The sequence below is a fragment of the Typopeltis vanoorti genome, chromosome 11, assembly GCF_054136105.1.
Source record: "Typopeltis vanoorti isolate ZY-2024b chromosome 11, IOZ_Tvanoo_1.0, whole genome shotgun sequence".
Classification (NCBI taxonomy): Eukaryota; Metazoa; Arthropoda; class Arachnida; order Uropygi; family Thelyphonidae; genus Typopeltis; species Typopeltis vanoorti.
In genome coordinates, this window is record NC_143559.1 from 31,745,095 (window position 1) to 31,770,604 (window position 25,510).

General features: G+C 37.0%; 1 protein-coding gene across 3 annotated transcripts in view; it reads right to left on the reverse strand.

Annotated features, from left to right (window-relative positions):
- Positions 1-25,510, reverse strand: part of LOC150101414 (uncharacterized) — a 510,839-nt gene that overhangs the window by 430,933 nt on the left and 54,396 nt on the right. For all 3 annotated transcript variants that reach the window (XM_090400454.1, XM_090400453.1, XM_090400455.1), the window contains exon 3: positions 4,477-4,623. In XM_090400454.1, coding sequence (XP_090256580.1) covers positions 4,477-4,623 — 147 coding nt within the window. The remainder of the gene's footprint in view (positions 1-4,476; positions 4,624-25,510) is intronic.

Consider the following 25,510-nt stretch of genomic DNA (forward strand, 5'->3'; position numbering starts at 1 on the left):
TGCATGGACTGCCAAATTTCTTCTATGCCTGATCATATTGTGTCATGGCAGATGGCTTCTTTTCTTTGGATTTCTCAATCAAAATCAGCATAGTCCAAGCTTCTGTACTTTTGCCCACACTCTTTTTCATGTTCATAAATGACTTCTTCCATTTACCTCAAATACAATTCTCAGTTTTGCTGATAGCAATACATTCTATTCCTCTCTTTCAGTTGACAAATCTTGCAGTGCCTAAATATCCCAAGCTGCAAGTTCCTCTATAATAACTAATGTTTTAAACAGTGAAAGTAAGAAACTGAACAAAATTGCCAGTCTTGTTTTGTGCATTCTCATTTCTGATAACATGCAAACACTTCACACTTTTCTCTTCTTGGATATAAACATACTGCATGCATGTACTTCTCCTTAAAAAAAAAAAAAAAAAAAAAAAAAAAAAAAAAAAAAAAAAAAAAAAACTAGATGTCTATTTCTGCTCAAAACATTACTTATTGCCTATATAAGACTACTTATAATACTGCATAAATCCCAAATTCATGAACCTACCTTTGAATAATGTTCTCACATTTGAAGTGTACAAAACCCCTTCATAGTATTAAGCATTTTCAGAATGAAAATGCTTAATACTATACAGAACAGGCCAATCTGTTTAAGTGATGACTCCCTCTCTAATATTGACTCATTCCAGTAGCATTAACCTTCAATATTATGCCTCTTCTATAAGTATTGTCATGTGTGCCAGTCTGCTGAGCTGGCAACCATTATGCCTTACTTCCCATTAAATCTGTAAACATAAGAGCAACAATTGATCAATATTTACAATATCAGCTTCAAATCTATCAAAATTTAGTTCTCCTCCTTTTCCTTCATTCTACCTGACTGGATAACCAGTTCCCTCTCTGATTATTCAGCAAATGATGGATGATTTCCCTATCGATGCTGAAGTACCCCAAGGTTCAGTGCTTTTGCCATTAGTGCTCTTCCATCCATACATTAATGACTTTCTTTCACTGACTAGCCTTATCCATAGTTTTGCTGACAGCAGCACACTCCATTCTTCTTCTTCCTCTTTTGAAGAATCTTGTAGTACTTAAATGAGTCTAGCTTCGTGATCATTCATAACCAATATCTTAAGCACTAATTGATCTCCTAGTGAACTTCAAAGTTATCAAAACACATTCAGATCTCTGATCAAAATCAGGTTAGATCACCAAAAAACTTGGTACTATTCTTGCAGTCGAGATGCTGTTTCTCATCCATACAACTGCTAATACTATATAAATCCTAAATCTACCCAACTCGACAAATACTATTCTGATATTTGGGCTGGCACACCAAATATCTCGCTAAGAAAGATTGATACTATCCAGAAGGCAATTCATTTAAACAGATTACCTCTCTCTCCCTCAGATTATCTCCGATCTCTTTTTCACTTCTCAAAGACACCATTCCTGCATCATGCTTTCTATATGGTTATTTTCGTAGGCACCTGCTCCGTAGAACTTGTGATTGACATTTCTTTGTTTTTCTTTAAACATGTTAAAACATGAGCACCTACTGTAGACATTTGAAGCAATCGTCCCCATATTTTTTCCAAAGAAAATATGGGAAAGGTTTCTTGACCTCCAGTTGTTCAAGAAACACATCAACAGTCTTTCTTTCTCCTTGACCACTTGTCCACCCCAGCACTACTCTTGTGTTTGCAGCCAATCTCTCGTATGTGAGGTTAATATGCAATAATAATGGGCTGATGAAATTAGAGTACTGTGGAATAATACAGTTTAATATAAACAAAAAATGTTTTGTATTACAGCCAAAGCAACTAAGGCTACGAAGGACAGCGTACTATGTTGTTAACTACATGTGTTTTTCTAGCCAATTTGCCTGTTTTGTAGAATGAGACATCCAAGTTTCTGGGGAAAGAAACACTGCTATATTCATGTAAGACCACCTAATTCATATTTAACTGAAAAGCCCTTATTCTTCAAAACAGGAAAATAAGCAAGATAAAAGATTAACCGAATAAAGGATGAAGAATTTGTTCATTTTGTGTTTAATGGTATCAGCAACTATGGCTATAACAAAAATAAATGTTAAAAATATAATCAGTAGGAAGTGCATAATTATAATATAAAAAACACTTTTGTATATAAAAACGTTTAAGTGTATAATGATAAAAATTAACACACAGTTGTAAATGAATCAACTTTCTAAAAAAAATTATACAAATTAATGTGTTGTTGTTGCTGTTAGCCTAAATGTCCTACTGCAGGGCAAAGGCCTCCCCCAACCTCTCCCACTCCTATCCTGGGACACTCTTGTCCATGTGGCACCAAGCCGTTTTTCAATGTCATCTCTCTCCATCTTTTTGTCTGTCTTCCAGGTTTTCTGACTCTTCCTCTTGGCAGTCACTCTGTTGTTCTTTTTGGCCATCTATCATCTTGATATCTTGCTAAGTGGCCTGCAATCCCATTTTGATTTCCAGCTCTCCGAATGATGAGTTTTATTTTTGTTAGGTCTCTTAAGTCCTTGTTGTAACTAATCTGGATACTCCAAGTAACTCCTCTCCATTACTCTTTAGCAAACTTGGAGCTTTTTTTTTTCCTGTATAGTGGTTAGAGCCCAACTCTGGAAACCGAAATTCAAAGTTGGTAGAACAATCATATCTAATAATTTTCTTTTTAGACAAATCGGGTGGTCCCCTTTCATCCAATGTTTTATTCCCCAGTAGCTCTTCCAAGTTGATTCTGCACTGGATTTCAAAGTCAAAGCAATTTGAGATGGAGATCATTTGTCAATAATATCGAAAATATTATAATAGAATATGTAGAGAACTACAAATACATATTCTATTATAATATTTTCGATATCAATGGGAATATGTTCATGGTTTGTCAATATTTTTGTTTTATGACAGTTTATTGTTAGACATATTTCCTTGTTTTTTATGCATAATTCATTGATCATCAATTTAGTTGAGAGTCTTCTTCAGCAAACAGAATGACATTATCTGCAAAACAAATTGTTTAACATCTTCCCCTGAACGTTAATACCATAATCATCCCAATCCAGATCCCTGAAAATGGCTTCAAGGGCTGCTGTAAAAAGTTTGGGAGCAATGGGATCACCTTGTTTGATGCCTCTCTCCATTCTAAATAAGTCACCGCTTCCCTCCAACCTGATAGATGCCTCACTATTTTCATAAATGGTTTGAAGTAGCCAGATATATTTTTGCTCGATTCCCATGTCTTTCAAAGCACAGAAAAGAGCTTCCAACATGAATAGGTGCCATGCATAGAGGAGAGAAAAGGTAGGAGGAAAGAAAGAATGTTGGGGGAGGGGAGGGATATGATTTTTAACAACTAATATGAGGGAGGGAGAGAGAGAGAGAGAAATAAGACTGCTTTCATACATGAGCTGTTTCATGTTTTGTACTGAGAAAAACCAGAAAAATATCTACTGAAATTATGATTTTTAAGAGCAATACAGAAATGCCATGGACATTGTACAATGCAAATGAAATTTCAGCTATCTGTTAGCCTATGTTATATGAGAACAAGCTAAATTTGAGAGCTTATTCTGTGAAATTTCTTTCATTTTCAGTTTGATGCACAAACTCACAGTTAACAAACTGACAATTTTGTGGGAAATAATGAAATTAACACGTTCGCTGCCAACTACGAATATAATCGTAGTTGGTATATGAGCCTCACAAGCCAGCTATGAATATACTCTTATGTCGATTACTGACCTCCTATGCCAAGCATGAGTTAACCCCGTAGTATAAGCACCTTAATTTGGACCCTTGGCTTTTGAGTAAAGCAGACAGCACATCTGGAGGCTTGATAGAAGGAAAATAATTTCAGCAAAAGTATAGTATATTATATATGAGCCTCACAAGCCAACTACGAATATACTCTTATGTCGATTACCGACCTCCTATGCCAAACACGAGTTAACCCGTAATTTATAAATCAAATTACAAATGATACACGTTATTACTGTCCTGTGGGATAGCCCACAGGACAATGATAACGTGTTTTCCATCATTTATTTATTTTTATTTATGCACTACGAGATTACTCATAGTTGGCATATGAAACAAAATTCTGTCTGATAAGCCAGCTATGAGATTACTTGTACTGACCTTGAAGAAGTGAAAGTGCTTGCTGCAGTAACAAACTATGCCCGAAGAGGGGCAACGAACGTGTTAAGGCAGTTTGAGACGAGTCATTTTAGTTCTAAATGTCTTGTTGCCTTCCCCTTCCCTAGGGGTACGCTGGTTATAATGAAAAGCAATACACATCTCTAGGTAATGTTTTCCATAATATAAGAAACCTGCAAACATACATTCTTGAAATATAATAAATAAATGTGCTTGGACATGTTTAACTAAAAAAATATAAAATGAAATAAGTGTCCACATATGCCATAAGAGAATATATATATATATATATGAGTTCTTGAATTAATACATACCACTGCCGATCTTTTAATTTTAGTAGCACATCCATGAACAGCAATATGTGTGCCCACAAATGGAAGTGGAAACTGTCTTTTCCAACAGCGAAAACCATTGCAAGTAGGTATCAAGGTCCATCCTCTTACACTGCTCACTGGAAAAATCTAAAAATTAATCTGGAAATTATTTTTTATCATTCATATTTGGGGGAAAATTACACCATTTTAGAACTAAAAGTTTCATATAAGTAAGGAGCTAAATCTGTTAAGTCAAAAGCAATTTAAAAAAATAAAAAAGAGAGAGAAAATTCTAATTTAGTTATTACAAAATGCCTTTTGTTTCTGAAGAAACAAAAATAACAATGTGGTTTTAAGAGACATAATAGGTTTATATAGCCCTGCATGACTTTCAGAAAAAAAATATTTCAGAATTTAGTTGTAATGTATTATTCAAGAATAGTACTTGACTATTTGTAATATGAGTGCTATGTTTTATAACACAAAATCATTTTAAATAAAGTATTTATTATGAAACAAACATGAATAATTAATAAAGAGAGAGCCATTTCGGTGAAATAAATTACATAGAGGGGATATTAAAGATCCAACATAATTTCAAGGCCAAATGTTTGTAAAAACTATGAAAGCTTCATAATTTTGACAAGAGAGCTTATGAGAATGCAATCCCCTATATTGGAGATGCCTTAGCTTGCACTGCTTAAAAGAATATAATCGCTTCCCAAGTATCCATATATTCACCTTTTATTAGTGCATTTGATAAAAGTTTCCCTAGTCTAACAGCTGTTTTGAACTAGTTGGTTATCTTCAGAGACTACTGTATAAGTAAAGAGTCTTCTCCAAAAACTAGAGCAATCCCTCAGATCATCCAATCAATAAGTGACCTGAAGGATCATTTAACTCGTTACTCAATAGTTGTTCTACTCAGAGGGGCTCACCCTACAACCAAGCAGAACCATTCATATCCCATGGAAAATCATTCACCAATGCGGTCCTGATAAAAGCAACCTCAATTAACCGAAATCCCCAGAAACTCAAGAGCTCTTCAAGCAATTCACTTGTTCAAATTGCTAATTCCAAAAACTCATCAGTGACCTAAAGGGTCACATCCCAAGTAGCTACAAAACTGTATGTCTTATGAATCTCTGTGCTCTGTCAGAACCTTAGCCCAGTACAATCAGAAGCAAACAAACCACTAAAGTGCACAGGCCTACCATTCTTTTCGGAGATGAAAAGAAAGAAGTTTTTGACAAGAGACACAGAAAGACATTCTTAAGGTTCTTAAGACTTCATTTCAGCAACGTAAATTACAAAGAAATAGTGGATATTAAAAATATAACATTATTTCAAAGCCAAATGTTTGTAGAAATTTTGAAAGTTCTGTAATTTGACCAGAAGAGCTTATGAGAATACAATCCTTGGCATCAAAGTTGCCTTAGCTTGTACTACTTAAAAGAACACAACCACTGCCCAAGCATCCATATATTTGTATTTTATTAGTGCATTTGATAAGGGTTTCACTGATCTGACAGCAGCTTCAAATTGGGTGGTTCTGGTCAAAATAACAAAACTTTCATCGTTTCTACAGACAATCAACTATGAAATTAATGTCACTAAAATGAAGCCACATAGCTCTTTCTTTCTTTATTAATTATTTTTATGCACTGACCAAGAGTTCATTTATGAAAAATACAATCCTCCAACACTGGATTTCTTTAGTACTGAATAACAGTTTTTGTTCTCTAAAGATTTCTGCCTGAGGAGAACACTTGAGCTTCTGAGGATTGGTGTTACTAGGGTGGCCACTATCTGGGCCACTTAAGTGAATGCTTTCTCTGGAATATGAGCAGTTCTGCTTAGTGGTAGGGTCACTGAGTAGAACCACCACCTGTAGAGAGTTAAATAATCCTCAGGTCACTCAAAGTTAGAATGATCTGGGGGATCACTTAGTTTTTGGAGAATACACTTCACTTATACTGTGGTCTCTGAAGAGTACTTAGCATGGATTTCCATGCAGGATAATTGACATTGAGGCATGCACATCCATGTAGATAAGTACCTTCCTTCTGTTTGCATTCACTAACATACTGTTTAACTTAAATCCTAACTACAATTTACTGGTGCTGATAACATAGTTTTAACCATTAGTATGAGATTATAACTTATTATTTTCTTCCATCTCTGTGCTAGCAGATTCATAACTGTAGGATTGCGTGTGATCTTAAATCACGGGATTTTTATTGTCCCAGATAAAATCGAGATACTGTAGTAGTATCTTTATAATGCAGAATTTATAGTTTTTAAAATGAACTCATTCACTGAAAGGGAGTGAACTATCAATTTCAAAACTGAGAGAGAATAAGAATCTAGGCAGGTGGCTGAAGTCTTTATGGACGAAGTAGGCAACATCGATAGGATTTATAGCTTTACACTCTTTTAAGGGAGGTAATTCCAAGTCGTAAAACTGATATCAAAATCAGAAATGAGTTATTATAGAGTTTCCATTTTAAGAACCAATTAAGTATGCATAGAACTTATTTATTGGAAGTCCAATGCATACAATAAAGATTAAAAGATTTCTGCTAGAGTTTTCAGACAACATCGTTGTTAAAGCACTCTCTAAATACAGTACGATTAAAGAGATGCAAAGAGGAATCGTCGAGGATTTAAAGTGGAAATCAGGAGAAATAACTATTCTCATGGATAGGAAAACACCTGTTCCTATCAGCGTAACATGGGAAAGGTAGAGTTATGCTGAACTATCCTGCCATGAAGAGGCAGTGCTTGCATCGCAATTCAAGTAACCACACTGTCACAAACTGTGAAAAAACAAAATGTTTAATTGCAACAGTGCAGGGCATATCACCAGCTAGTGAACCACTGTCGCAATTAAACTTTTTTTTTTTTTCACAATAAGTGCCAGTGCGGTTAATTGACCAGAGTTATTTACTTGTTTACTTTATGCAACTATCCACATAGAACTACAGACAAAAGGCTTGGTGGTACTATCCAGCCATTGGTAGAAGCATCTATGACAGTTAAAGACTTTCTGTCTCTAAACACTCAATCAACAGTGCTAGGGAAATTCCCCAAAGAACAGGTGAAAATAGAGGTGGCAGCAGAAAATTCAACAGGATCTACTCAAGAGACAAACAATGGCCTACTGCTCACACCTCAGAATAATGTTGACTTACTGGATTGAACTAAACTTCCAAGATTTTCCTTATCAAACTCATTGGAGAATCAGATGGAGTATGAAATTTGCACAGTTAAAAGAGAAGCACCTACCAACAATAAAAACAAGGCAAGAAACCAAAGAAATTAAGAATAATCACTCAGCACCACTGAAAAAGAAAATCTTAATATTTCCACCATTGAAGATCTGCAAAAATACAGGAATCACAAGAAGAACAGCAGGTACAGACAAGCCATGAACAGCAATGAAGCTTTGAATTGGGACTAAACAGTGCAAGGCACTAATAGCTAATTTCCTGCAGCTAATTTTGGAGAAAGCAACTGAGAACCCCACCAAAATTTAAAATTATGACAAGCAGAAGCTAACATTTGGTATGTAGGGAGACCAGAATGAGGGTGGGATGGTGTACAATAACATTCAGACACTAACCTCCATCCTCCTCCTTCATGCAATTAGGGAGCATTGATACACAGCTATGTGTTATGGAACAGTCAAAACAGCCATCACACCTAAACAAATTCCAAAATTAGAAATCATGATGAAGGTAGAATGGGGCATCTACGATCTTCCGCCGGTAATGGCCAATAATCTGCGTTTAGATATAGCAAGTATTCTAAAAAATAAACCACCAAAATGAAATATACCACATAATGATATAATGGCTATAAAAAGTTATATAAGAATTATTATTATTACGGGTGACTCCAAGGAGTCCTTAGACTCATAGAGGGAGGGCCTAAACATCATGTTCATCACAACTATTCGACATTCACACAGTATCTATCATACTTTACCTTTAACTCATTCACTGTCATAGCACCCACAACAGACTCTGGCAGCTTATTCCACTCATTCACCACTCTAAAAGTAAAAAGCCCAGCTCTAACAACTTTATTAACCACACTCTTGCCCAGCTTCCATGGATATCCCCTAGTCCTCCCACCACCAGTCCTGTTCTCAAAAATATCCTCTGAATTAATCCTATAGAAACCCTTCAGCAATTTGAATGTCTCAATCATATCTCCCCTTTTCTGCCTATCAACCAATTTCTGCAACCCATAAATCTTCAACCTGATTTCATAAGGTTCACTGCATAGACCTGCTATCATCTTGGTCGCTCGCCTTTGGATCCTCTCAATCTCCTCTCAATCAAGAAGAAACCTAGGTGACCAAATCTGGGCACAGTAGTCGAGATGGGGTCTTATCAAGGCTCGATACAGAGGAACAATAACTTGCTTATCTCTGTTCGTCAAAGTATTCTTCAGCATCCAAGTGATTTGATGAGCTGATTTAGCCATTTTTGCAATGTGTCCTCTAAACTTCAACTCCCGCTCCACCAACACTCAAGTCCCTGGCCTCATCAATCTACTGGAGTACAGTTCAACCAATGTGATATACTGCTGCTAATCTTTTCACCCCAAAATGCATAATCTTACATTTTGCCACATTAAATTGACATCCATTCTCCTTAGCCCAGACCTCCAATCTATCCAAATCATCCTGCAAAATTTTGACATCCTCTGCATTCACTATTGCCCTACCCAACTTTGCATCATCAGCGAACAAATGAACAGTTCCTCTCAGATCCTTCACTATATCATTAATGAACAAATTAAACAGCAGTGGTCCAAGAACAGAACCCTGCAGCCCACCACTAGTCACAGGCCGTCTTTTGGACTCTACTCCTGAGTAAACTACTCTCTGCTATCTCTCGATCAACCACCCTCCTATCCATCTCACCAACCATATATCCATTCCCATATGTTGCAGTTTATGGATTAGAATTCCATGTAGTATCCTGTTAAAGGTCTTAGCTAGGTCCAGCAGAATCACTGTAAACCCACTACCCTTATCCATCATCATCAAATTCCTGACATTTACCCTCAAGGAGAGGGGGGGGGGAGTACAGAATATGACTACTACAACATGAAAAATTTATATTATTACTAATTTCCTATCTACATAATTTTCCTCCAAATCACTCTGTTACCTGTCAAAGCTCCAACACTGTCAGATTTTATATTTCTATCTTCTAAGGCACTTTTTAACCTTATCAATCCACTTATATCTTGGTTTTCCTCTGGGTGTTTTTCCTGCCAACCTGGCAGAGAACACTTGTTTTGCTAAGCTGTCCTCAGTCATTCTGTTTAAGTGACCATACCACCTGAGATTAGCTCTGCTAAACACATTCCTGGATGCTAACAATGTCAAGTTCTTTCCTAATATCATCGTTTTTAATATGATATTGCCATTGATACCATCTGTTCACGCATCTAATCTTTCTGAGGACTCTCAGATCTGCGGTGTCTCCAGTCTTTGGTCAAGTGTTTTACTTCTAACCCGGCCCTCAGATCCATAAGTTAAAATTGGTTTGAACACTGTCCTGTATACAGTTAATTTAGTGTTTCGATTAATTTTTCTCTTATTCCATATAAATGTATTCATTTGACTTCCTACCATACCAGCTTTGTTGATTCTGTTATCTATTTCCATATTTAATTTATCATCTTCACTAAAAATTGTGCCTAAGTAGGTGAAATGTTTTACTTGTTCTATAGGCTCTCCATTCACAATGCACTTAATATTTTCAATGCTTCTGCCTATTTTTGCCTATTTTCATTGTCTTTGTCTTGTCATTGCTGACCTTCATATCATATCTATTACAACAGTTATTCAATTTAATCTTTGGTCAGCAGATTTATTTAGAAGTATAAGATCATCTGCATAAGAGCTGAGCTTAATATCTCCAATTTTGATATCAGGTTTAATACTACTTTCCTTCATAATATGATCCATATAAATAATGAATAAAAGAGGGGATAATGTACATCCTTGTCTCACACCAGATTTAACATTAAACCATCGTCCTGTACTTCCGTCAATTCTAACTGCTGACTTACAACTCAGATAAAGACTAAATATTGCTTGATACAAGTGAAGCGTTCTGAATAACTTCTCTTTTGACACCTTGGCATATGCCTTCTACAGATCTACAAAACTTAAATACAGATCCTTGTTATATTCCCATGACTTCTCAACTATTTTTCGTAAAGTGAAAATCTGATCCTGACGGCCTCTATATGGCCGGAATACTTCACCAAGCTTCTCTTCCACAATTCTTCTCAATCGTATCTCAAGTATACAAGTATCTTATCAGTAACACTCAGTAGAGAATACCTCTGTAATTCTCACATTATTTTATTTCCCTTTTTATATATGGATAATATGAAAGCTATACTCCAATCGTCTGGAATTCGTCCCTCTGTCCAGGCCCTCTGAACTATGCAGTGCAGCCACTGTAAGACTTTTATACCTCCCTATTTGAGCATTTCTGGTCGAATATCATCTACTCCTGCTGCCTTTCCACATTTCAGACTTTTGATGGCTTTTTCTACTGCAAGTATGGATATGTATTCCTGACTGTATGCCTGTGGAGTGTTTTTCTTATCATTGTGCAGTCATCACTGCTAGTTTCATTTAGCAATTTTTTTTTTGAAGTAATTACACTCCATACATCAACGGTATCTTTTTCTCCAGTTTTCATATTACTTTATCATCTCTAATTCCTTTTAGAGCACTCTTTCCTCCATTTCTGAGCTTCTTCAACAAGAATACCTTGCCACATTCTTGATACTTATTTTCTATGTTCTTACTAGTCTTCCCATGACTTCTGTTTAGCTAGTTTTACACAGTGATTAACTTTGTTACATTTGTCTCTGTATTCTCTAAGAGCACAAGGTGACTTATTTGCCAGAAACTTTTGATATGCTTTCCTCTTTTCCTTCACTGCCTCTTTAACTTCCTGTGTCCACCATGGAATTCTGATTTTTCTATCTTTGCAGACAACCTCACCACATGCCTCTGGCTGAATCAATCAATGTTTTCTTCAGAGCTTACCATGAAATTTCCAAGGTTTGATTCCTGTTCTCAAATTCTTTCATTTTTTGTTGAATAATGTTTGTGTATTTTAGTCAGTTCTCATCTGAAAGCTGCTCAACTTTTATTCGCTTCAAAACTTTCTTACATGTTCTCTCTTCTATATGAAATTCAATTTTATCTTGCTCAAGACTAAATGATGATCACTTCCAATTTCAAATCCTCTGTACCCTCTGGTGTCCTGCACCAGACAGAAAACATCACTATCGATAATAACATAGTCAATGAGACTTTTCTTATTCCTTGCATCTTCTCTCCATGTGAATGTGAATTTATGCACATTTTTATGTTGGAACACATGTTCCAACATAAAAATGTAATAACCAGTCCATGTCCTGAGCAGAAATCCAACAAGTATTTGCCATTATTATTAGCTTTGCTCTTTTCACCAAATTTTTCCAAAATATTTTTTTTATGTCTGACAATCATTTCCTACTCTGCTATTTTGATCCCCAACAAGGAACAACTTTTCATTTTGTCAGCTGCTTTCTCTAACGCCTCAAAAAAATTCCTCCACTTCTACCTTAGCAGAACCTTCTGTGGGACCATATGCACAATTCCACATTGTCCAATTCCCCATTCTGATGTTTGCCCACATCACTCCACTTGAAATTCCCTGCCATTCAAGAAGATTAGCCTCGTATTTAGTGTTGAACACATGGCTACTCCTTTTCCTTGATTTTCATTGCCTGAATATAACATTTTGTATTTATTGCTCAGAAAGATCTCACTAGTTTTTGTCTTTTTTTGTTTCAGTCATCCCTAATATGTTGATCTCGTACTTATCCAATTCCTCAGCTATTTCCATTTCTTTGCCATTCAGGTTTCTTATGTTGATAGTGCCAATCTTGAACTCTGGTGATATTGAGTTTAGGTGCATTTTAGGATTAGTTCCAGTAGCTGACTTTTTGCTGTTTGCCCTGGTTCCCTGGCAAAAACAACAGGGGCCTTGTTTAACCAGGCAATGCCCCCCAGCCAGCATGAAATTCTGTTATGTTGTACTATCATTTTGTATTTGGGTTTAAGCCAATAAGATTAGTATTTGGTCGGCTGAATCCAAAATTGCTAGCCCATCCTCATTCGTTCAGTATCCAGGTCGATACCTAAAAGGATGCACCACGAGAAGGTGAGGATTTGACATTACGTCAGAAGCCCTGATCAGTTCTCCACATTCCTTTAAAGGCTACGTGGACGTCTCCTGTCAGTTATACAGTTTTGACCCAAAGTCCTTAAAGAAATGCAACAGTTATCATTGATCAAGAAGATTATAACCGAAAAATGCAAGATCTCCTATGTTACAGTTCCCCGTACTATTTACTATGCATACAAAGTATAAATAAAGATCCTACTATGTCTTGAAGGAAAAAAAGTCCGAAAATTACTAAAAAAAGTGACTTCCTGGCCCAAAGAAATCATCAAAAAAATAAAACCAGTTCATGTTAAACCCTGTATTTATGGATTACCAAAAATCCACAAATCTAATATCCCCGCACACTCCACAGTCGATAGCATAGATAGTCCGACATATAAACTGGCTCAACAGTTAGCCAAGTTGCTTGCTCCGCTTACTGGCAACTCCTTTACTTCAGTAAAAAATTCAATCTATTTCAAAACACTAGTTAAAAATTATATCCTAAAAACTTCAGACATAATGATTAGTTTTGATGTCACCGCTTTATTTACCAATGTACCACTCATAGACACTCTTGATTTGATCAAGTCTAAATTTCCCCGATATTTTTGAATTATTCAAATTTACTATGCATACAAGTTACTTTACACAGGGAGGAAAAATCTACAGATTAATGGTACTGCTATGGGTTCCCCCTTCTCCCCCCCCCCCCATTTAGAAAAAAAATTCACATGGAACACTTTGAAAACAAAGTACTTACCACAGCTACATACAAGCCACTAGTGTGGTAACACTATGTAGAAGATGTGTTTGCCATTTGGCCCCATGAACAAGAGACGCATTTGTCATCTACCTAAACTGTCAACATCCTAAAATCCACTTCACAGTAGAAAAAGAATCTAATAAATGTTTACCAGTTCTTGACACATTAGTCACCCACCATAGATGAAATGGAAATGGAATGGAAAGCCAACACACATAGGAAGATACCTACATAAACAATCACATCATCCAGTCCAACAGTATGGCTGTTTCAAAACACTTACACTCAGAGCCAGAGCCATTTGTTCTAACGATACAGCTCTGACCATAGAACTCAAATACCTGCACCATACATTCTTAGCCAGCAGCTATAATTCCTACAAAATAAACAAAATACTACACAGCCTCATTACTCCTCCCTCCCCTAATACACAGGAACACAACATGACCATCTCTATTCGCTGTCAGAGGTAGATCAGAAAAGATACCAAAGTACTGATGAAACATGGACTTCGCACCACTTTCAAACCTCGTGTAAAACTAGTAACTCTGATCCACTCACCTAAGGCTAAACTTCACCCTTTAGCACACCCCAGAGCGTATGAAATTCCCTGAGACTTGTCCCACTAAGGACAAACAGGAAGATCAGTTAACAACTGCCTGGAAGAACATAAAAAATACATTCGCTACTATTACTATGGCAAGTCAGGACTGGCAGACCACGCTTTGGACACTCCTTCACACACAGGATTAGATGGAAGAAAATGAATGTGCTATTTAGGAGTCGTTACAGATCTGAAAGATTATTTTTTGAGTCAGCAATGGCTTTGAAGAATTCTCGTAATCTGAACAAATATGGTTGCATTAATTGCCAAAAATTTGGGAAACTGTCATCCTAAGACCAACTCCCACATAGCTGTATTTTTTTTTTTTTTTACAACATTAGAGGGTGCCAAAACAGGACTCTAGATCTTTTGTCCACTGAAATTGTATTGTTTTACTTATTCACTGTTGCATGTACAAGTGTGTTGTACTCTGATGATGCTGACTTGAAATTCAGCGAAATACAAGCAGTTAATATATAAAACATCTTTAGATTAAATTGTTTAGTGTTGTTAATACTGTTAAAAATCAAGTCATGAATAACCGTCAACACCTAAGCTTATCAGTTATATCTATTCCCATCCTCTACTGCTTGTACACCAACTTATCATATTGTAATCTATCAAACAAGTGTTAACACTCGTTAAATAAGAGAGAATCATACCATAAAGAGAGAATCATCACCCTATCATAAAATGAATTATTGGTATTGTTGTGTCGGAAAAAGTGATGAATCATCCCTTTTTCCCACCCAACATTACGTTACCTCAGAAGGAAGGGATAAGAACATGCTTATGCCTCCTGATGGGAAATGTACCGAATAATGTCCCAAGAAAATGTAAATATCAAGATGTGTAAATTCCAAACATTAAGATAGCCCATAAGTTTATTAAGATAGTAATTGTGAATGAATTAAAGTAGAAAGTCATGTAGTATTACCAAATAAATATGTATAAGCTAAGTACAAGTTTTAAGACATGTGAAGACAGTTCGTAGCCATGGCGTCCAATCGGCAGCCGCCTGATGCGTGACGACACCGCTGAGTGACGGGAGCTGTTTCGGAGTATAAAAGTTTCAGCGGGAGTTCGAATCACTCTCTTATCTCTCATCTCTGGTGTCTCGTCTCCGAGTTTCGTCGGTACCAAGTTTCCCATAGGAGAGCTATGTAGAGCTTGCCACCACGTGTAGGAAGGATCTCCCTTTGCTATGCATGTTACATCGGTCAAAGCTGCAACTACAGTCAATGTGTTCAACACATAAGGAGAAAGAGCCGCTGAGAAATCTACGTCAGCGTACAAGTCTGTGTATGAGTGCTTTCGGTTCGTGTAGAACAAAGGAACATAGGAACAAAGCCCGCCATCAGAGGAGGTACAGTGAACAGACTAGAATACCTAGTCGAAGCAAGAACGGTAAGCAAAGATTTTCTTATATTAATGTAGGATTAAAGTATCCGTGGAGTAAAGAAACAGAAGTTAAGAACACATGCTAATTACGTGTTGTGCCACAAGAACAGTCTGCAATTTGGACACTTGTGTCTACTGTTAAGAAGAAAACATATTAGGCTCCAGCCGAACAGGAGGATGAGCTCTGAACTGTTTAAGTGATTTAAGAAAAGTAATGTCATATGATCAGAAAGTGATTAAGTGTTAACAGATATTTTGGGGGAGAGAACTAAGTAGAATTAAGTACTATTGTCCTAGTGAATTACATGTCAGATTTATTGAATTGTCTAGTGTTTATATGTAATGTTTCATGTATGATATTATCAGGTAACTTAATTGCGAGAGTCTGAGGATAGCTATATGTACAGAAGTGAGGAACTTATGTCTAGTAAGAGATCATAGTGCAGAAGCTTTAAATGTGTTTGATTAAGAAAGAGGAACCCAGACTCTTTTAGGATTAAGAATTTAAATAACATGTATACTTGTCTTTGTGAGATAATAAATGTGTTTCTTTTTACATAATCAATTGAGTTTGTCATATCTTCTGCGGATTTGAATTACCGTTTGGAAAATTTCGTACTATGCATGTAAAGGGGAAACCAATAGTGATATGAGAATGGGGACCATGACTGCATATATCTTGATCCCTACAATTTTCTTTAAGTATTTTAGATAGTGCATCAGAATTTAGTTGCTGGCTGGCACAGTCTTTAATCTATACAAATTTGTCGGCAACCGAAATCTGAGAATAAAAGACACAACAAGTTTAATGTTAACTGTAAAGTAAAATTAAAGATTAAAAAAAAAAGAAAGAAAAACGGGGATATAACAGTATAGTTGTCCACGTGGTTAACCAGTGGTTCGCAACCATATGCCTGGAGAAGGAGTATCCTAGGTTCAATTCCCGTCGGTGACGTGATCTTTCTTTCTCAGCCATAGCCAAGTTAGCCGGTCTTGGGCATGGACAGCAGAGTTCCCCCCCAGTTTATCCTGGGGTTTTTTCCCTCCCACAAAGCAGGAAAACCGGCCCCGTGAACACATGCTTCAACAGACATGGGATACTACCAGGAATAAGGAACAACCAACCGATTCCGTGGGATTATCAATTATGGAAGCTTATGCAGTAAGCTTAGGTAAAGTTGGAGTTTACTTTTTGTACTTATTTTCTTGAGAAATTAAAATTTTTCTTTAAAATGCGAGTGTTCAGATTAATTTGTTCACTACTATATCTCATTTCAAAAATCCTTATGAATAATTATTCTTATGCTTCAGCCATCTGTTGTTTCTCAACTGCAGTCGAAAAAAGTGATGATGGTCATTTAATTTATACATTCCTCATAAATCTTTATAAATATTTCCATACCAATAAGACTGCTTCAGAAATTTATTCATTGCAAATGTTTGGATCAGAAGACCGAAAATAATTCAACATAGGAAATCATGCATAGAAGTCATGAAAAGCATCCACACTTGATATTCTTAGAATACCATACACAGAACTGTGCAAGTGTTGCACCATAAGAGAAACCAACATGATCTCGGTCTGAATTCCTGAAGGACAAACGACATCCACCGTTAGATGGGTCAATAGAGAGGATGGGATCTAGAGATGGGTATGGGTTGTCTGATGATCTGGTAAGCAGACGAACAATTTATGTAAGGCTACTGCTGACAGAAAATGTTTCGGTATCATGCTGAAGCTGGAAAAGATAAGCTACATGAAGTTATAGATGTTAAAATCTCTAAGAAAGATGACCTAGCTATCGGGAAAGATGACCTAGCTATCGGGAAAGATGACCTAGCTATCGGGAAATATGGACTGGATAAAATCAATAAAAAGAGAAATCAAAAAGTTTGAGGGCAATAGGAGAACAATAGAGACAACAAATCAATATGATAGGACTGAGAGATTTTTAGCCCAAGAAGATCAAAAAAGAGGAGATTCATTCTGTTAAAAAGCTGTTTGGTAGTGTGAGATGTATGCTTAGTTTAATTACTTAAATCTATCCTTTCTTACCTAAAACCTTATACAATCAAAATTCTATCGGCTGCTCTATTGTTATATATTTACCTTTCATTAATTATTTGTTCTTCTCTTACTTTAATTTTATTCTTATATCTTGGATTGTTACCTCTTCGGATACTAGCGAATTTATATTTTGCTATGCCAGCCAGTATCCTATAGTAGAAAAGATCCTTACTCAGGGAGACAATACTAGATTCTTAGCTTTCTTAGACATTATCTTATTTAAACTGCCGTATAGATTCAGATTATTGCAGTCGTGATCTAAATCTATTATTATATTCACTCTCTAAATCCTTCCCGCCAAAATAGGTTCTATTTTTATAAGTTGGAATCATAATCGGGCATGACTCAGGTTCAGGAAAATATGACATGTTTATTGGAATATCTAAAACACAATACAAATTTCATACACTCAATTATGCTCAATACTAAATAAAACTCGAACTAAGAGATTAACACATTCTAAACTAATTAAATCTCATAAGGCATGCTAAACACAGTTCTTCACAATAAACCTGAAAAGTCTGGTTTGGCTCAACACGGGATTGAAACTGACCACAGCATCCTTTGGTCCAAGACGCGCCTCTTACATAGATCCCGTTACAGGTTCGAACGTTTGTTCAAGGAAAGCGTGGAGGCCTTGCTCCATCATCCCAACCTGAATCGTAATGACTGCATATCTATATCAAAAATCTGGGAAAGCCTAATCAAGATTACTCATTAATTTTTTTTTTTTTTTTTTTTTTTTTTTTTAATAGCAAATTCAATTATGTTTCTACTTCAAAATATTTCGTTTCATACTTAGTGATATAACATCACGCAGCATGTTCTAATTTCAACGATCTATTGTTAGTATTCTAGCTTGTATATTTTTTAAACTGTTCTTGTAATACCACCGACGATGGTCTGCTATTTCCACACCGAAATATTTGGTTAAATAAATATCTTTCTTGTGATTACGTGATTATATCATTCACAGTGACTGCACATTTGGATATATAGCAAATGATATGAAGTTAAGTTAAATTCCTTTCAGTAGTATTACTCGTAAGAGTAAACTAACAAACATTCTAATGTTACTGAGATACTAAATTCTACTATTCTTATCGCATTAAGTTAATCCTGTCACAATTACAAAAGATCTCTTCCAAACAATTCTTCTTACTCTCAAAGGAGGTTAACTTTCTAAATAGACTGTCCACAGAGTTCTTTAGAATACAGTTCTTAATTTCGTATTCGTAAACAATCTTCTAATGAACTTTCACACAAAATAGAGTAATTGCACCTTGCCGAGCTTTTTCTGCATCGTTCTGCACCACATGTATGTCTGGATATTTCTCATCTATTGGCTGTCCATATGCCAACGTAGGGGTTATGCTATCTTCATTCCTTCTGCCGAAAACGGGCTCAAATCTTTGCGTTTCAGGAACAACTCGATGGGACTTTTCAGCGATGGCTTGATTCTGCTAGGACTGGAATTTTTACCTTCAGCTTTGCATAGAATCCTACTTCATTTTAAGAACGCTCGCAGTCCGACATCTTATCACAGACTTCACCCCCCCCCTTACACAAAACTGCCCGCTAACTTCCGAACCACCAAAACAGGAAAACGTTCTGACCAGAGAGCCTCTTCCGATACGGGCTCAACCCCTTATATTCTTCTATAGAGCGCCCTCTTTTCTCAGTCCCCTTTTTGCACACGGCCCTCATCTTTTCACCCCTTTGCGTTCATCCTTCGCTTTTATGACGCTGTTGTACTTGGATTCACAGAATACATGGCAATGTAATTTTCCGAGTAAGCTATAGCTGCTAGCATTACGCTGTACACGTGTAGCTTTATGCCTTCTTGGAATTATTGCTTAGCAACCTTTTAGATGACTCACAGTAAATTTTACATAGCTTAAGTGAGGCTTAAATTTAAATCAGATTATCTCTCTTTTTAGACATACTTAAAATGAAATCTTAATATAATCACCACAGCTTAAATATAAGGTACTTAAAATAAAGAATACAAATTTTACATAAAGTGAAGAAGTTTCACTTTTAATTACAGCTGATGTGCAGGTATTTCTCTTTGTCAGCAAATTTTATATGTTAGATTCCAAATGAAGGATTTCTTTCCAAGATTCCTTCATTTAGGATCTAACAAAAGACATCCACCATTACTTAGATGGGTCAATAGAGAGGATGGGATCTAGAGTGTCTGTTGAGTGGGTATGGGTTGTCTGATGATCTGGTAGGCAGACGAACAATTTATGTAAGGTTACTGCTGATAGAAAATGTTTCGGTATCACCGAAGCTGAAAAAGATAAGCTACGTGAAGTTATAGATGTTAAAATCTCTAAGAAAGATGACCTGGCTATCGGGAAATATGGACTGGATAAAATCAATAAAAAAAGAAATCAAAAAGTTTGAGGGCATTAGGAGAACAATAGAGACAACAAATCAATATGATAGGACTGAGAGATTTTTAGCCCAAGAAGATCAAAAAGAGGAGATTCATTCTAAGTTGGAAACTCTCTGACAAAGCATATCAGAGCAAATATATACAAAAAGATTCCTTTGAGATAGAGTCAAAGTGATTAATTAAGAACAATGAGTGAACAGTTAAGATGAAATTTGATTTTCTGTTAATAGGAAAAATGTGGTTTTTGCAGATTACAGGTGGATATGGACATCACCTAAGTTGGAATAAGAAAACACATATGATGCAGGCAAATGTGTGTGAGGGCATCCATGATCATGGCAAGTGAGTGTGAGAATGACCAACAAGTGCAAAATTTACATGATGTTGTACAGTACAGTGTGTGCGCGCGAGATGTATTCATCATGAAAATTAAAAGATTTATAGAAAGAAAGTGACAATGGTGAGCAAGTATGTATTAAGTGTAAATGACAGTGGGTGACAGTTAGGTGGCAAGAATGAAGTGATTGTCAGCAGAATATACAGTACTGACAGTAGAATGGAAAATGCTAATGTCAGAATTAATATTGAATGTGTGGAGGTGGAAATACAGGAGAATAAAACAGACCTAAATAAAGAAACAGTGTGCTTGCATGTCATCCTTCACAGAACAAAACACAAAATTGAAAATGTGGCTAAAATTTTGCCAGGAATCATGAAAAAGATGATATGTGCAGTCACCAGCATGAATGAACAAATTGTGTCATCATCTATTGGAAATTTACCAAACATTTCAAACAACCCTCGTACAGGAAAACTTAAACAATTAGGGTGGATGCAGGTGAATGTGTGTGTGTGAAGGCATTCATGAGGCAAGTGTAAGAATAACCAACAAGTGTGAAATGTAGTCTCTCAAGCAAAAATATTGAATAGGGTAGTCAATTCAGGAAGTAAGTAGGCAGGGGCCTAAAGGAATGCTGCAGATTCTGTATACAAATATCAGGAAAAAGAGGGGGGGGGGAGTTTTTGATATTGGTTAGTGCAACCTCTAAAAAAGTTATAGGCATTAGTGAGACCTGACTAAGAGCAAAAGGTGGATTAAAGTGATAGAATGTGAACAGTTTAATATTTTCAGGAAGATGGGATACTGCTGATGATAGCAGATGAATTACAGCCAAAAACAATAGGAGATAGGATAGCTTCATTTAAAGCAGTCTGATGTGAGATCAAGACCAATAAGACAAAATACATGTTGGTCACTGCTAGGACAGGGGGTTCAAAGAATGATCTGAAAGGCAAGCATCAGCAAATTTGTACAATGAGAACGGGTTGAGTAATTATTATGGTGGACTTCAACTATGCAGATATAGATTAGAAGGAAGAAAGATCACATAGCAGGAAGGAAATGAAATTTATACACCTACTAAGAGATAACTGCTTGAGGCAGCATATGATGGATGGTACTTAGGGTGCCAGAGTACTGGACCTGATCACAGGATCAGAAGAACTATCTGTAACCAAGCTGGCAACATTGACTCCAATTGGGGGGAAAGTAACCATGTTCTGCATACATAATTTTGTCGTTACCTAGTTTTTCTTGACTTGGAAGATTGTTAAACATGAAGAATATTCCTTCAAGGAGGGGTATGCATGTCACCACAAGGCAGATGATTATGACAGGCTTAGGAGAAAGCTCGAAGCACTGCCATGGCATTAAACTCTGCAAGGAAAGGATGTTGGCAGTGGAAGATAGTTAAGGGGCATCTAGCAGAAGCAATATTAAATTGTATACCTAAGTGATAACTAATATTTAAGGAATTGACAGCGTACACTAGAAATATAGATTAAATAAACTTTAATATATACTTTCCGATATTTCGGCGAACGTCACGTTGCCATCTTCTTGGGAACTTACTACAAAGACCACGTGCACACAAGTACTAATAACAGCAAATGAGACTGAAGCTAGGAAGCTAGCGTTTTCCTAAAGTCCTGATGGTGCCCCCTGGCAGGCTATATTGGTAGTTCTTGGCCTTTGGGCTGAAGTTCTTCTGATAAAAGTTTCCCAAATTTGGGGCAGTCTCATGCATCCAAATTTGTTGAGGTTTGGCATGTTCCTAAGGGCTGAGGCTGATTCCATGAATAGTCTTTCATACTTGAACTTGCTGCGGTGTATTACTGTGGCTTTCTTCCATCTTATTCTGTGGCGAGTATCCAGGAGCATGGTCTGCAAGCCCAGAGTGGCTGTACTGGTGAAATCGGATGTAATCCTTGTGTTCTGAGATTCTGATATTTGCTGTCCTGCCTGTTTGGCCAAAGTAGGACAGTTTACAGCTGCAAGGGACCTGGTATACACCAGGTAGGTCTAGGGGAAGTGGTTGGTCTTTGGTGGAGCGGATAAGGGATGCCAGTTTTCTACCTCCCCATTGATTACAATCCCACCAACTCACAAATTAGAAAACTCCATAGGCTCCTTAAGAAGGTCACTTCTTGGCCTGTGGAGATTACCAACAGACTAAAACCCTATAACTCTAGACCCCCCCCCGCATATATGGGCTCCCAAAAATACACAAAGAAAATGTGCCATTACGTCCCATAGTGGATGGCATTGATTCCCCCACTTACAAACTAGCCAAGCATTTAGCCAAAGCGCTCTCACACTATACTGGCAATACACCATCACACATAAAAAACTCAGCCCACTTCAAAGCCAGTATAGAAAACCTTACACTCCAACATAATGACATAATGGTCAGTTTTGATGCCTTCTCCCTATTCACGAATGTCCCCCTCAAAGAAACCTTAGAGCTAATCCAAGCTAAATTTCCTCCCAATATCTCAGCCCTATTTCAGTTTATAATGAACTCAGGCTATTTCGTTTGGCAGGAAAAATTCTACAAACAGATAGAGGGGACAGCCATGGGTTCACCACTTTCCCCACCCTTGGCCAACTTCTTCATGGAGACGTTTGAAGAGAAAGCCATAAACTCAGCCCCACAAAAACCTACCATATGGCTTCGCTACGTTGATGATGTTTTTGCTATTTGGCCACATGGCCCAGATTCACTCCTCTCCTTCCTAACACACTTGAACAACCAACACCCTAGAATCAAATTCACCCTGGAAAAAGAGGAAAACAATAACCTCCCCTTCCTAGACACACTAGTCACCCGCCAACCTGATGGAACCTTGGTTTTCTCAGTTTATAGAAAACCCACCCATACAGGCAGATACATTCACCAACAATCCCCCCCCCCCTCACAACAATATGGAGTTATTAAAACATTATTCAACAGGGCAAAAATAATCTGTTCTAATGATCAAGCCCTAACCACTGAACTAAATCACATCCGTGACACTTTCTCAGCTAACGGCTACCCCCTCCAAAAAAATACTTAACCCAGTTATCCACAACCCACCACCCCCTCCCCTTCACAAAAAAGATTACTCTAAATCCATCACCATTCCCTACATCCGAGGCACCTCGGAAAAAATCAATAAAATCTTAAAAAAACATGACTTGACCACTTGTTACAGACCACATAGAAAACTGGCATCCCTTATCCGCTCCACCAAAGACCAACCACTTCCCCTAGACCTACCTGGTGTATACCAGGTCCCTTGCAGCTGTAAACTGTCCTACTTTGCCCAAACAGGCAGGACAGCAAATATCAGAATCTCAGAACACAAGGATTACATCCGATTTCACCAGTACAGCCACTCTGGGCTTGCAGACCACGCTCCTGGATACTCGCCACAGAATAAGATGGAAGAAAGCCACAGTAATACACTGCAGCAAGTTCAAGCATGAAAGACTATTCATGGAATCAGCCTTGGCCCTTAGGAACATGCCAAACCTCAACAAATTTGGATGCATGAGACTGCCCCAAATTTGGGAAACTTTTATCAGAAGAACTTCTGCCCAAAGGCCAAGAACTACCACTATAGCCCGCCAGGGGGAACCATCAGGACTTTAGGAAAACGCTAGCTTCAGTCTCATTTGCTGTTATTAGTACTTGTGTGCACGTGTCTTTGTAGTAAGTTCCCAAGAAGATGGCAACGTGACGTTCGCCGAAATATCGGAAAGTATATATTAAAGTTTATTTAATCTATATTTCTAGTATACGCTGTCAATTCCTTAAATATTAGTTATCATGTTTAACCAGCGTATAAGCCTCTCAACATGTATACCTAAGGTAAAGAGAATTAATCAGGTAGGAGTTAGATAGATGAGTAATATCAATAAGCATGAATTGAAGAAAAAGAAAATGCTGTGGAGGATATATAAGAAAAAAGGTGACCAGTAAAACTCATGGACAATACAAGGGTCGGGCAAGAAACATGACCACCATGGTAATGAAGGCAAAAATCAGACTAAGAGAAGAATCTTAACCAAGAAGGCCAAAGGACATCCCAAAGAGTTCTTTCATTATGTGGCAAGTAAGAGGAAGAATGACTATGTAAGAATAACCTTAATGAGTGCTGATGGTAACAGGAGCAGATAAAATACTTGAGTTATTAAGTGACCACTTTGCAAGGATATATCATCCAGTGAGGTTAAGGCTGTAACTTATGTGACAGACTTATATGAGAACAGAGGTGAATGAACTGGAAGTTGTTCGGATATCGAAGAATCTTGGTGTACAAGGGTGGTCTGAAAAGTTCTTGGCCTAACAATGAAAAAACGAATTTATAATTTCAAAATGATTTTATTTTTCAACATAATCTCTCTTAAAACTAATACATTTATAACAGCGATGCTTCAGTGCCATTATCCGGTCGTGTAGTGGTTCTCAGTAAGATTTGCTAAATACCCCTCTACAGCTGCAATCACCTCTTGATTCAAAGCAAAACGCCAACAAGCAAGGAAGAGTTTTAGTTTTGGGAAGAGATAGAAGTCAAAGAGAGCCAAATCTGGGAAATAGGGTCGATGTTCCAACAATTCATAGTGCAGATCCCTTAATTTTCCCATTGCCAAAACACCTTTGTGGGCAGGTGCATTGTCCTGATGAAAGATGGTTTTTTTCCTTCTGCAAACCAGGTCTTTTCTCATGAATTTTTTTGTCTAGTCTGGTTAAAAGATCGGAATAATATTCCACAGTTATTGTTTTACTCTTTTCAATATAAGTAACAAACAAAATACCTTTAGCATCCTGAAACACCAATGCCATGACCTTTTCCGCTGATGAAACCAACTGTCTTCTTTGATGCTGAACAAACTTCTGCCCACTGTTTTGAATGCTGTTTGGATTCTGGTGTGTAATGGTGAATCAAAGTCTCATCCATAGTAATAAATCGACACACAAAATCAGTTTTATCCTTGTTAAAACGTTCCAAGCACTGTTCAGAGATTTTCATGCGAGTGTGTTTTTGATCTGCTAAGAGCAAGTGTGGCACCCATCTTGAACAAAGCTTTTTCATTTGCAATTCTTCATGAAAAATATATCCTACATGTTCTTTTGAAATGCCTATAGTCTCAGCAATTTCATGCACTTTGACTCGCTGGTCATCCAAGACCATATCGTGCACTTGA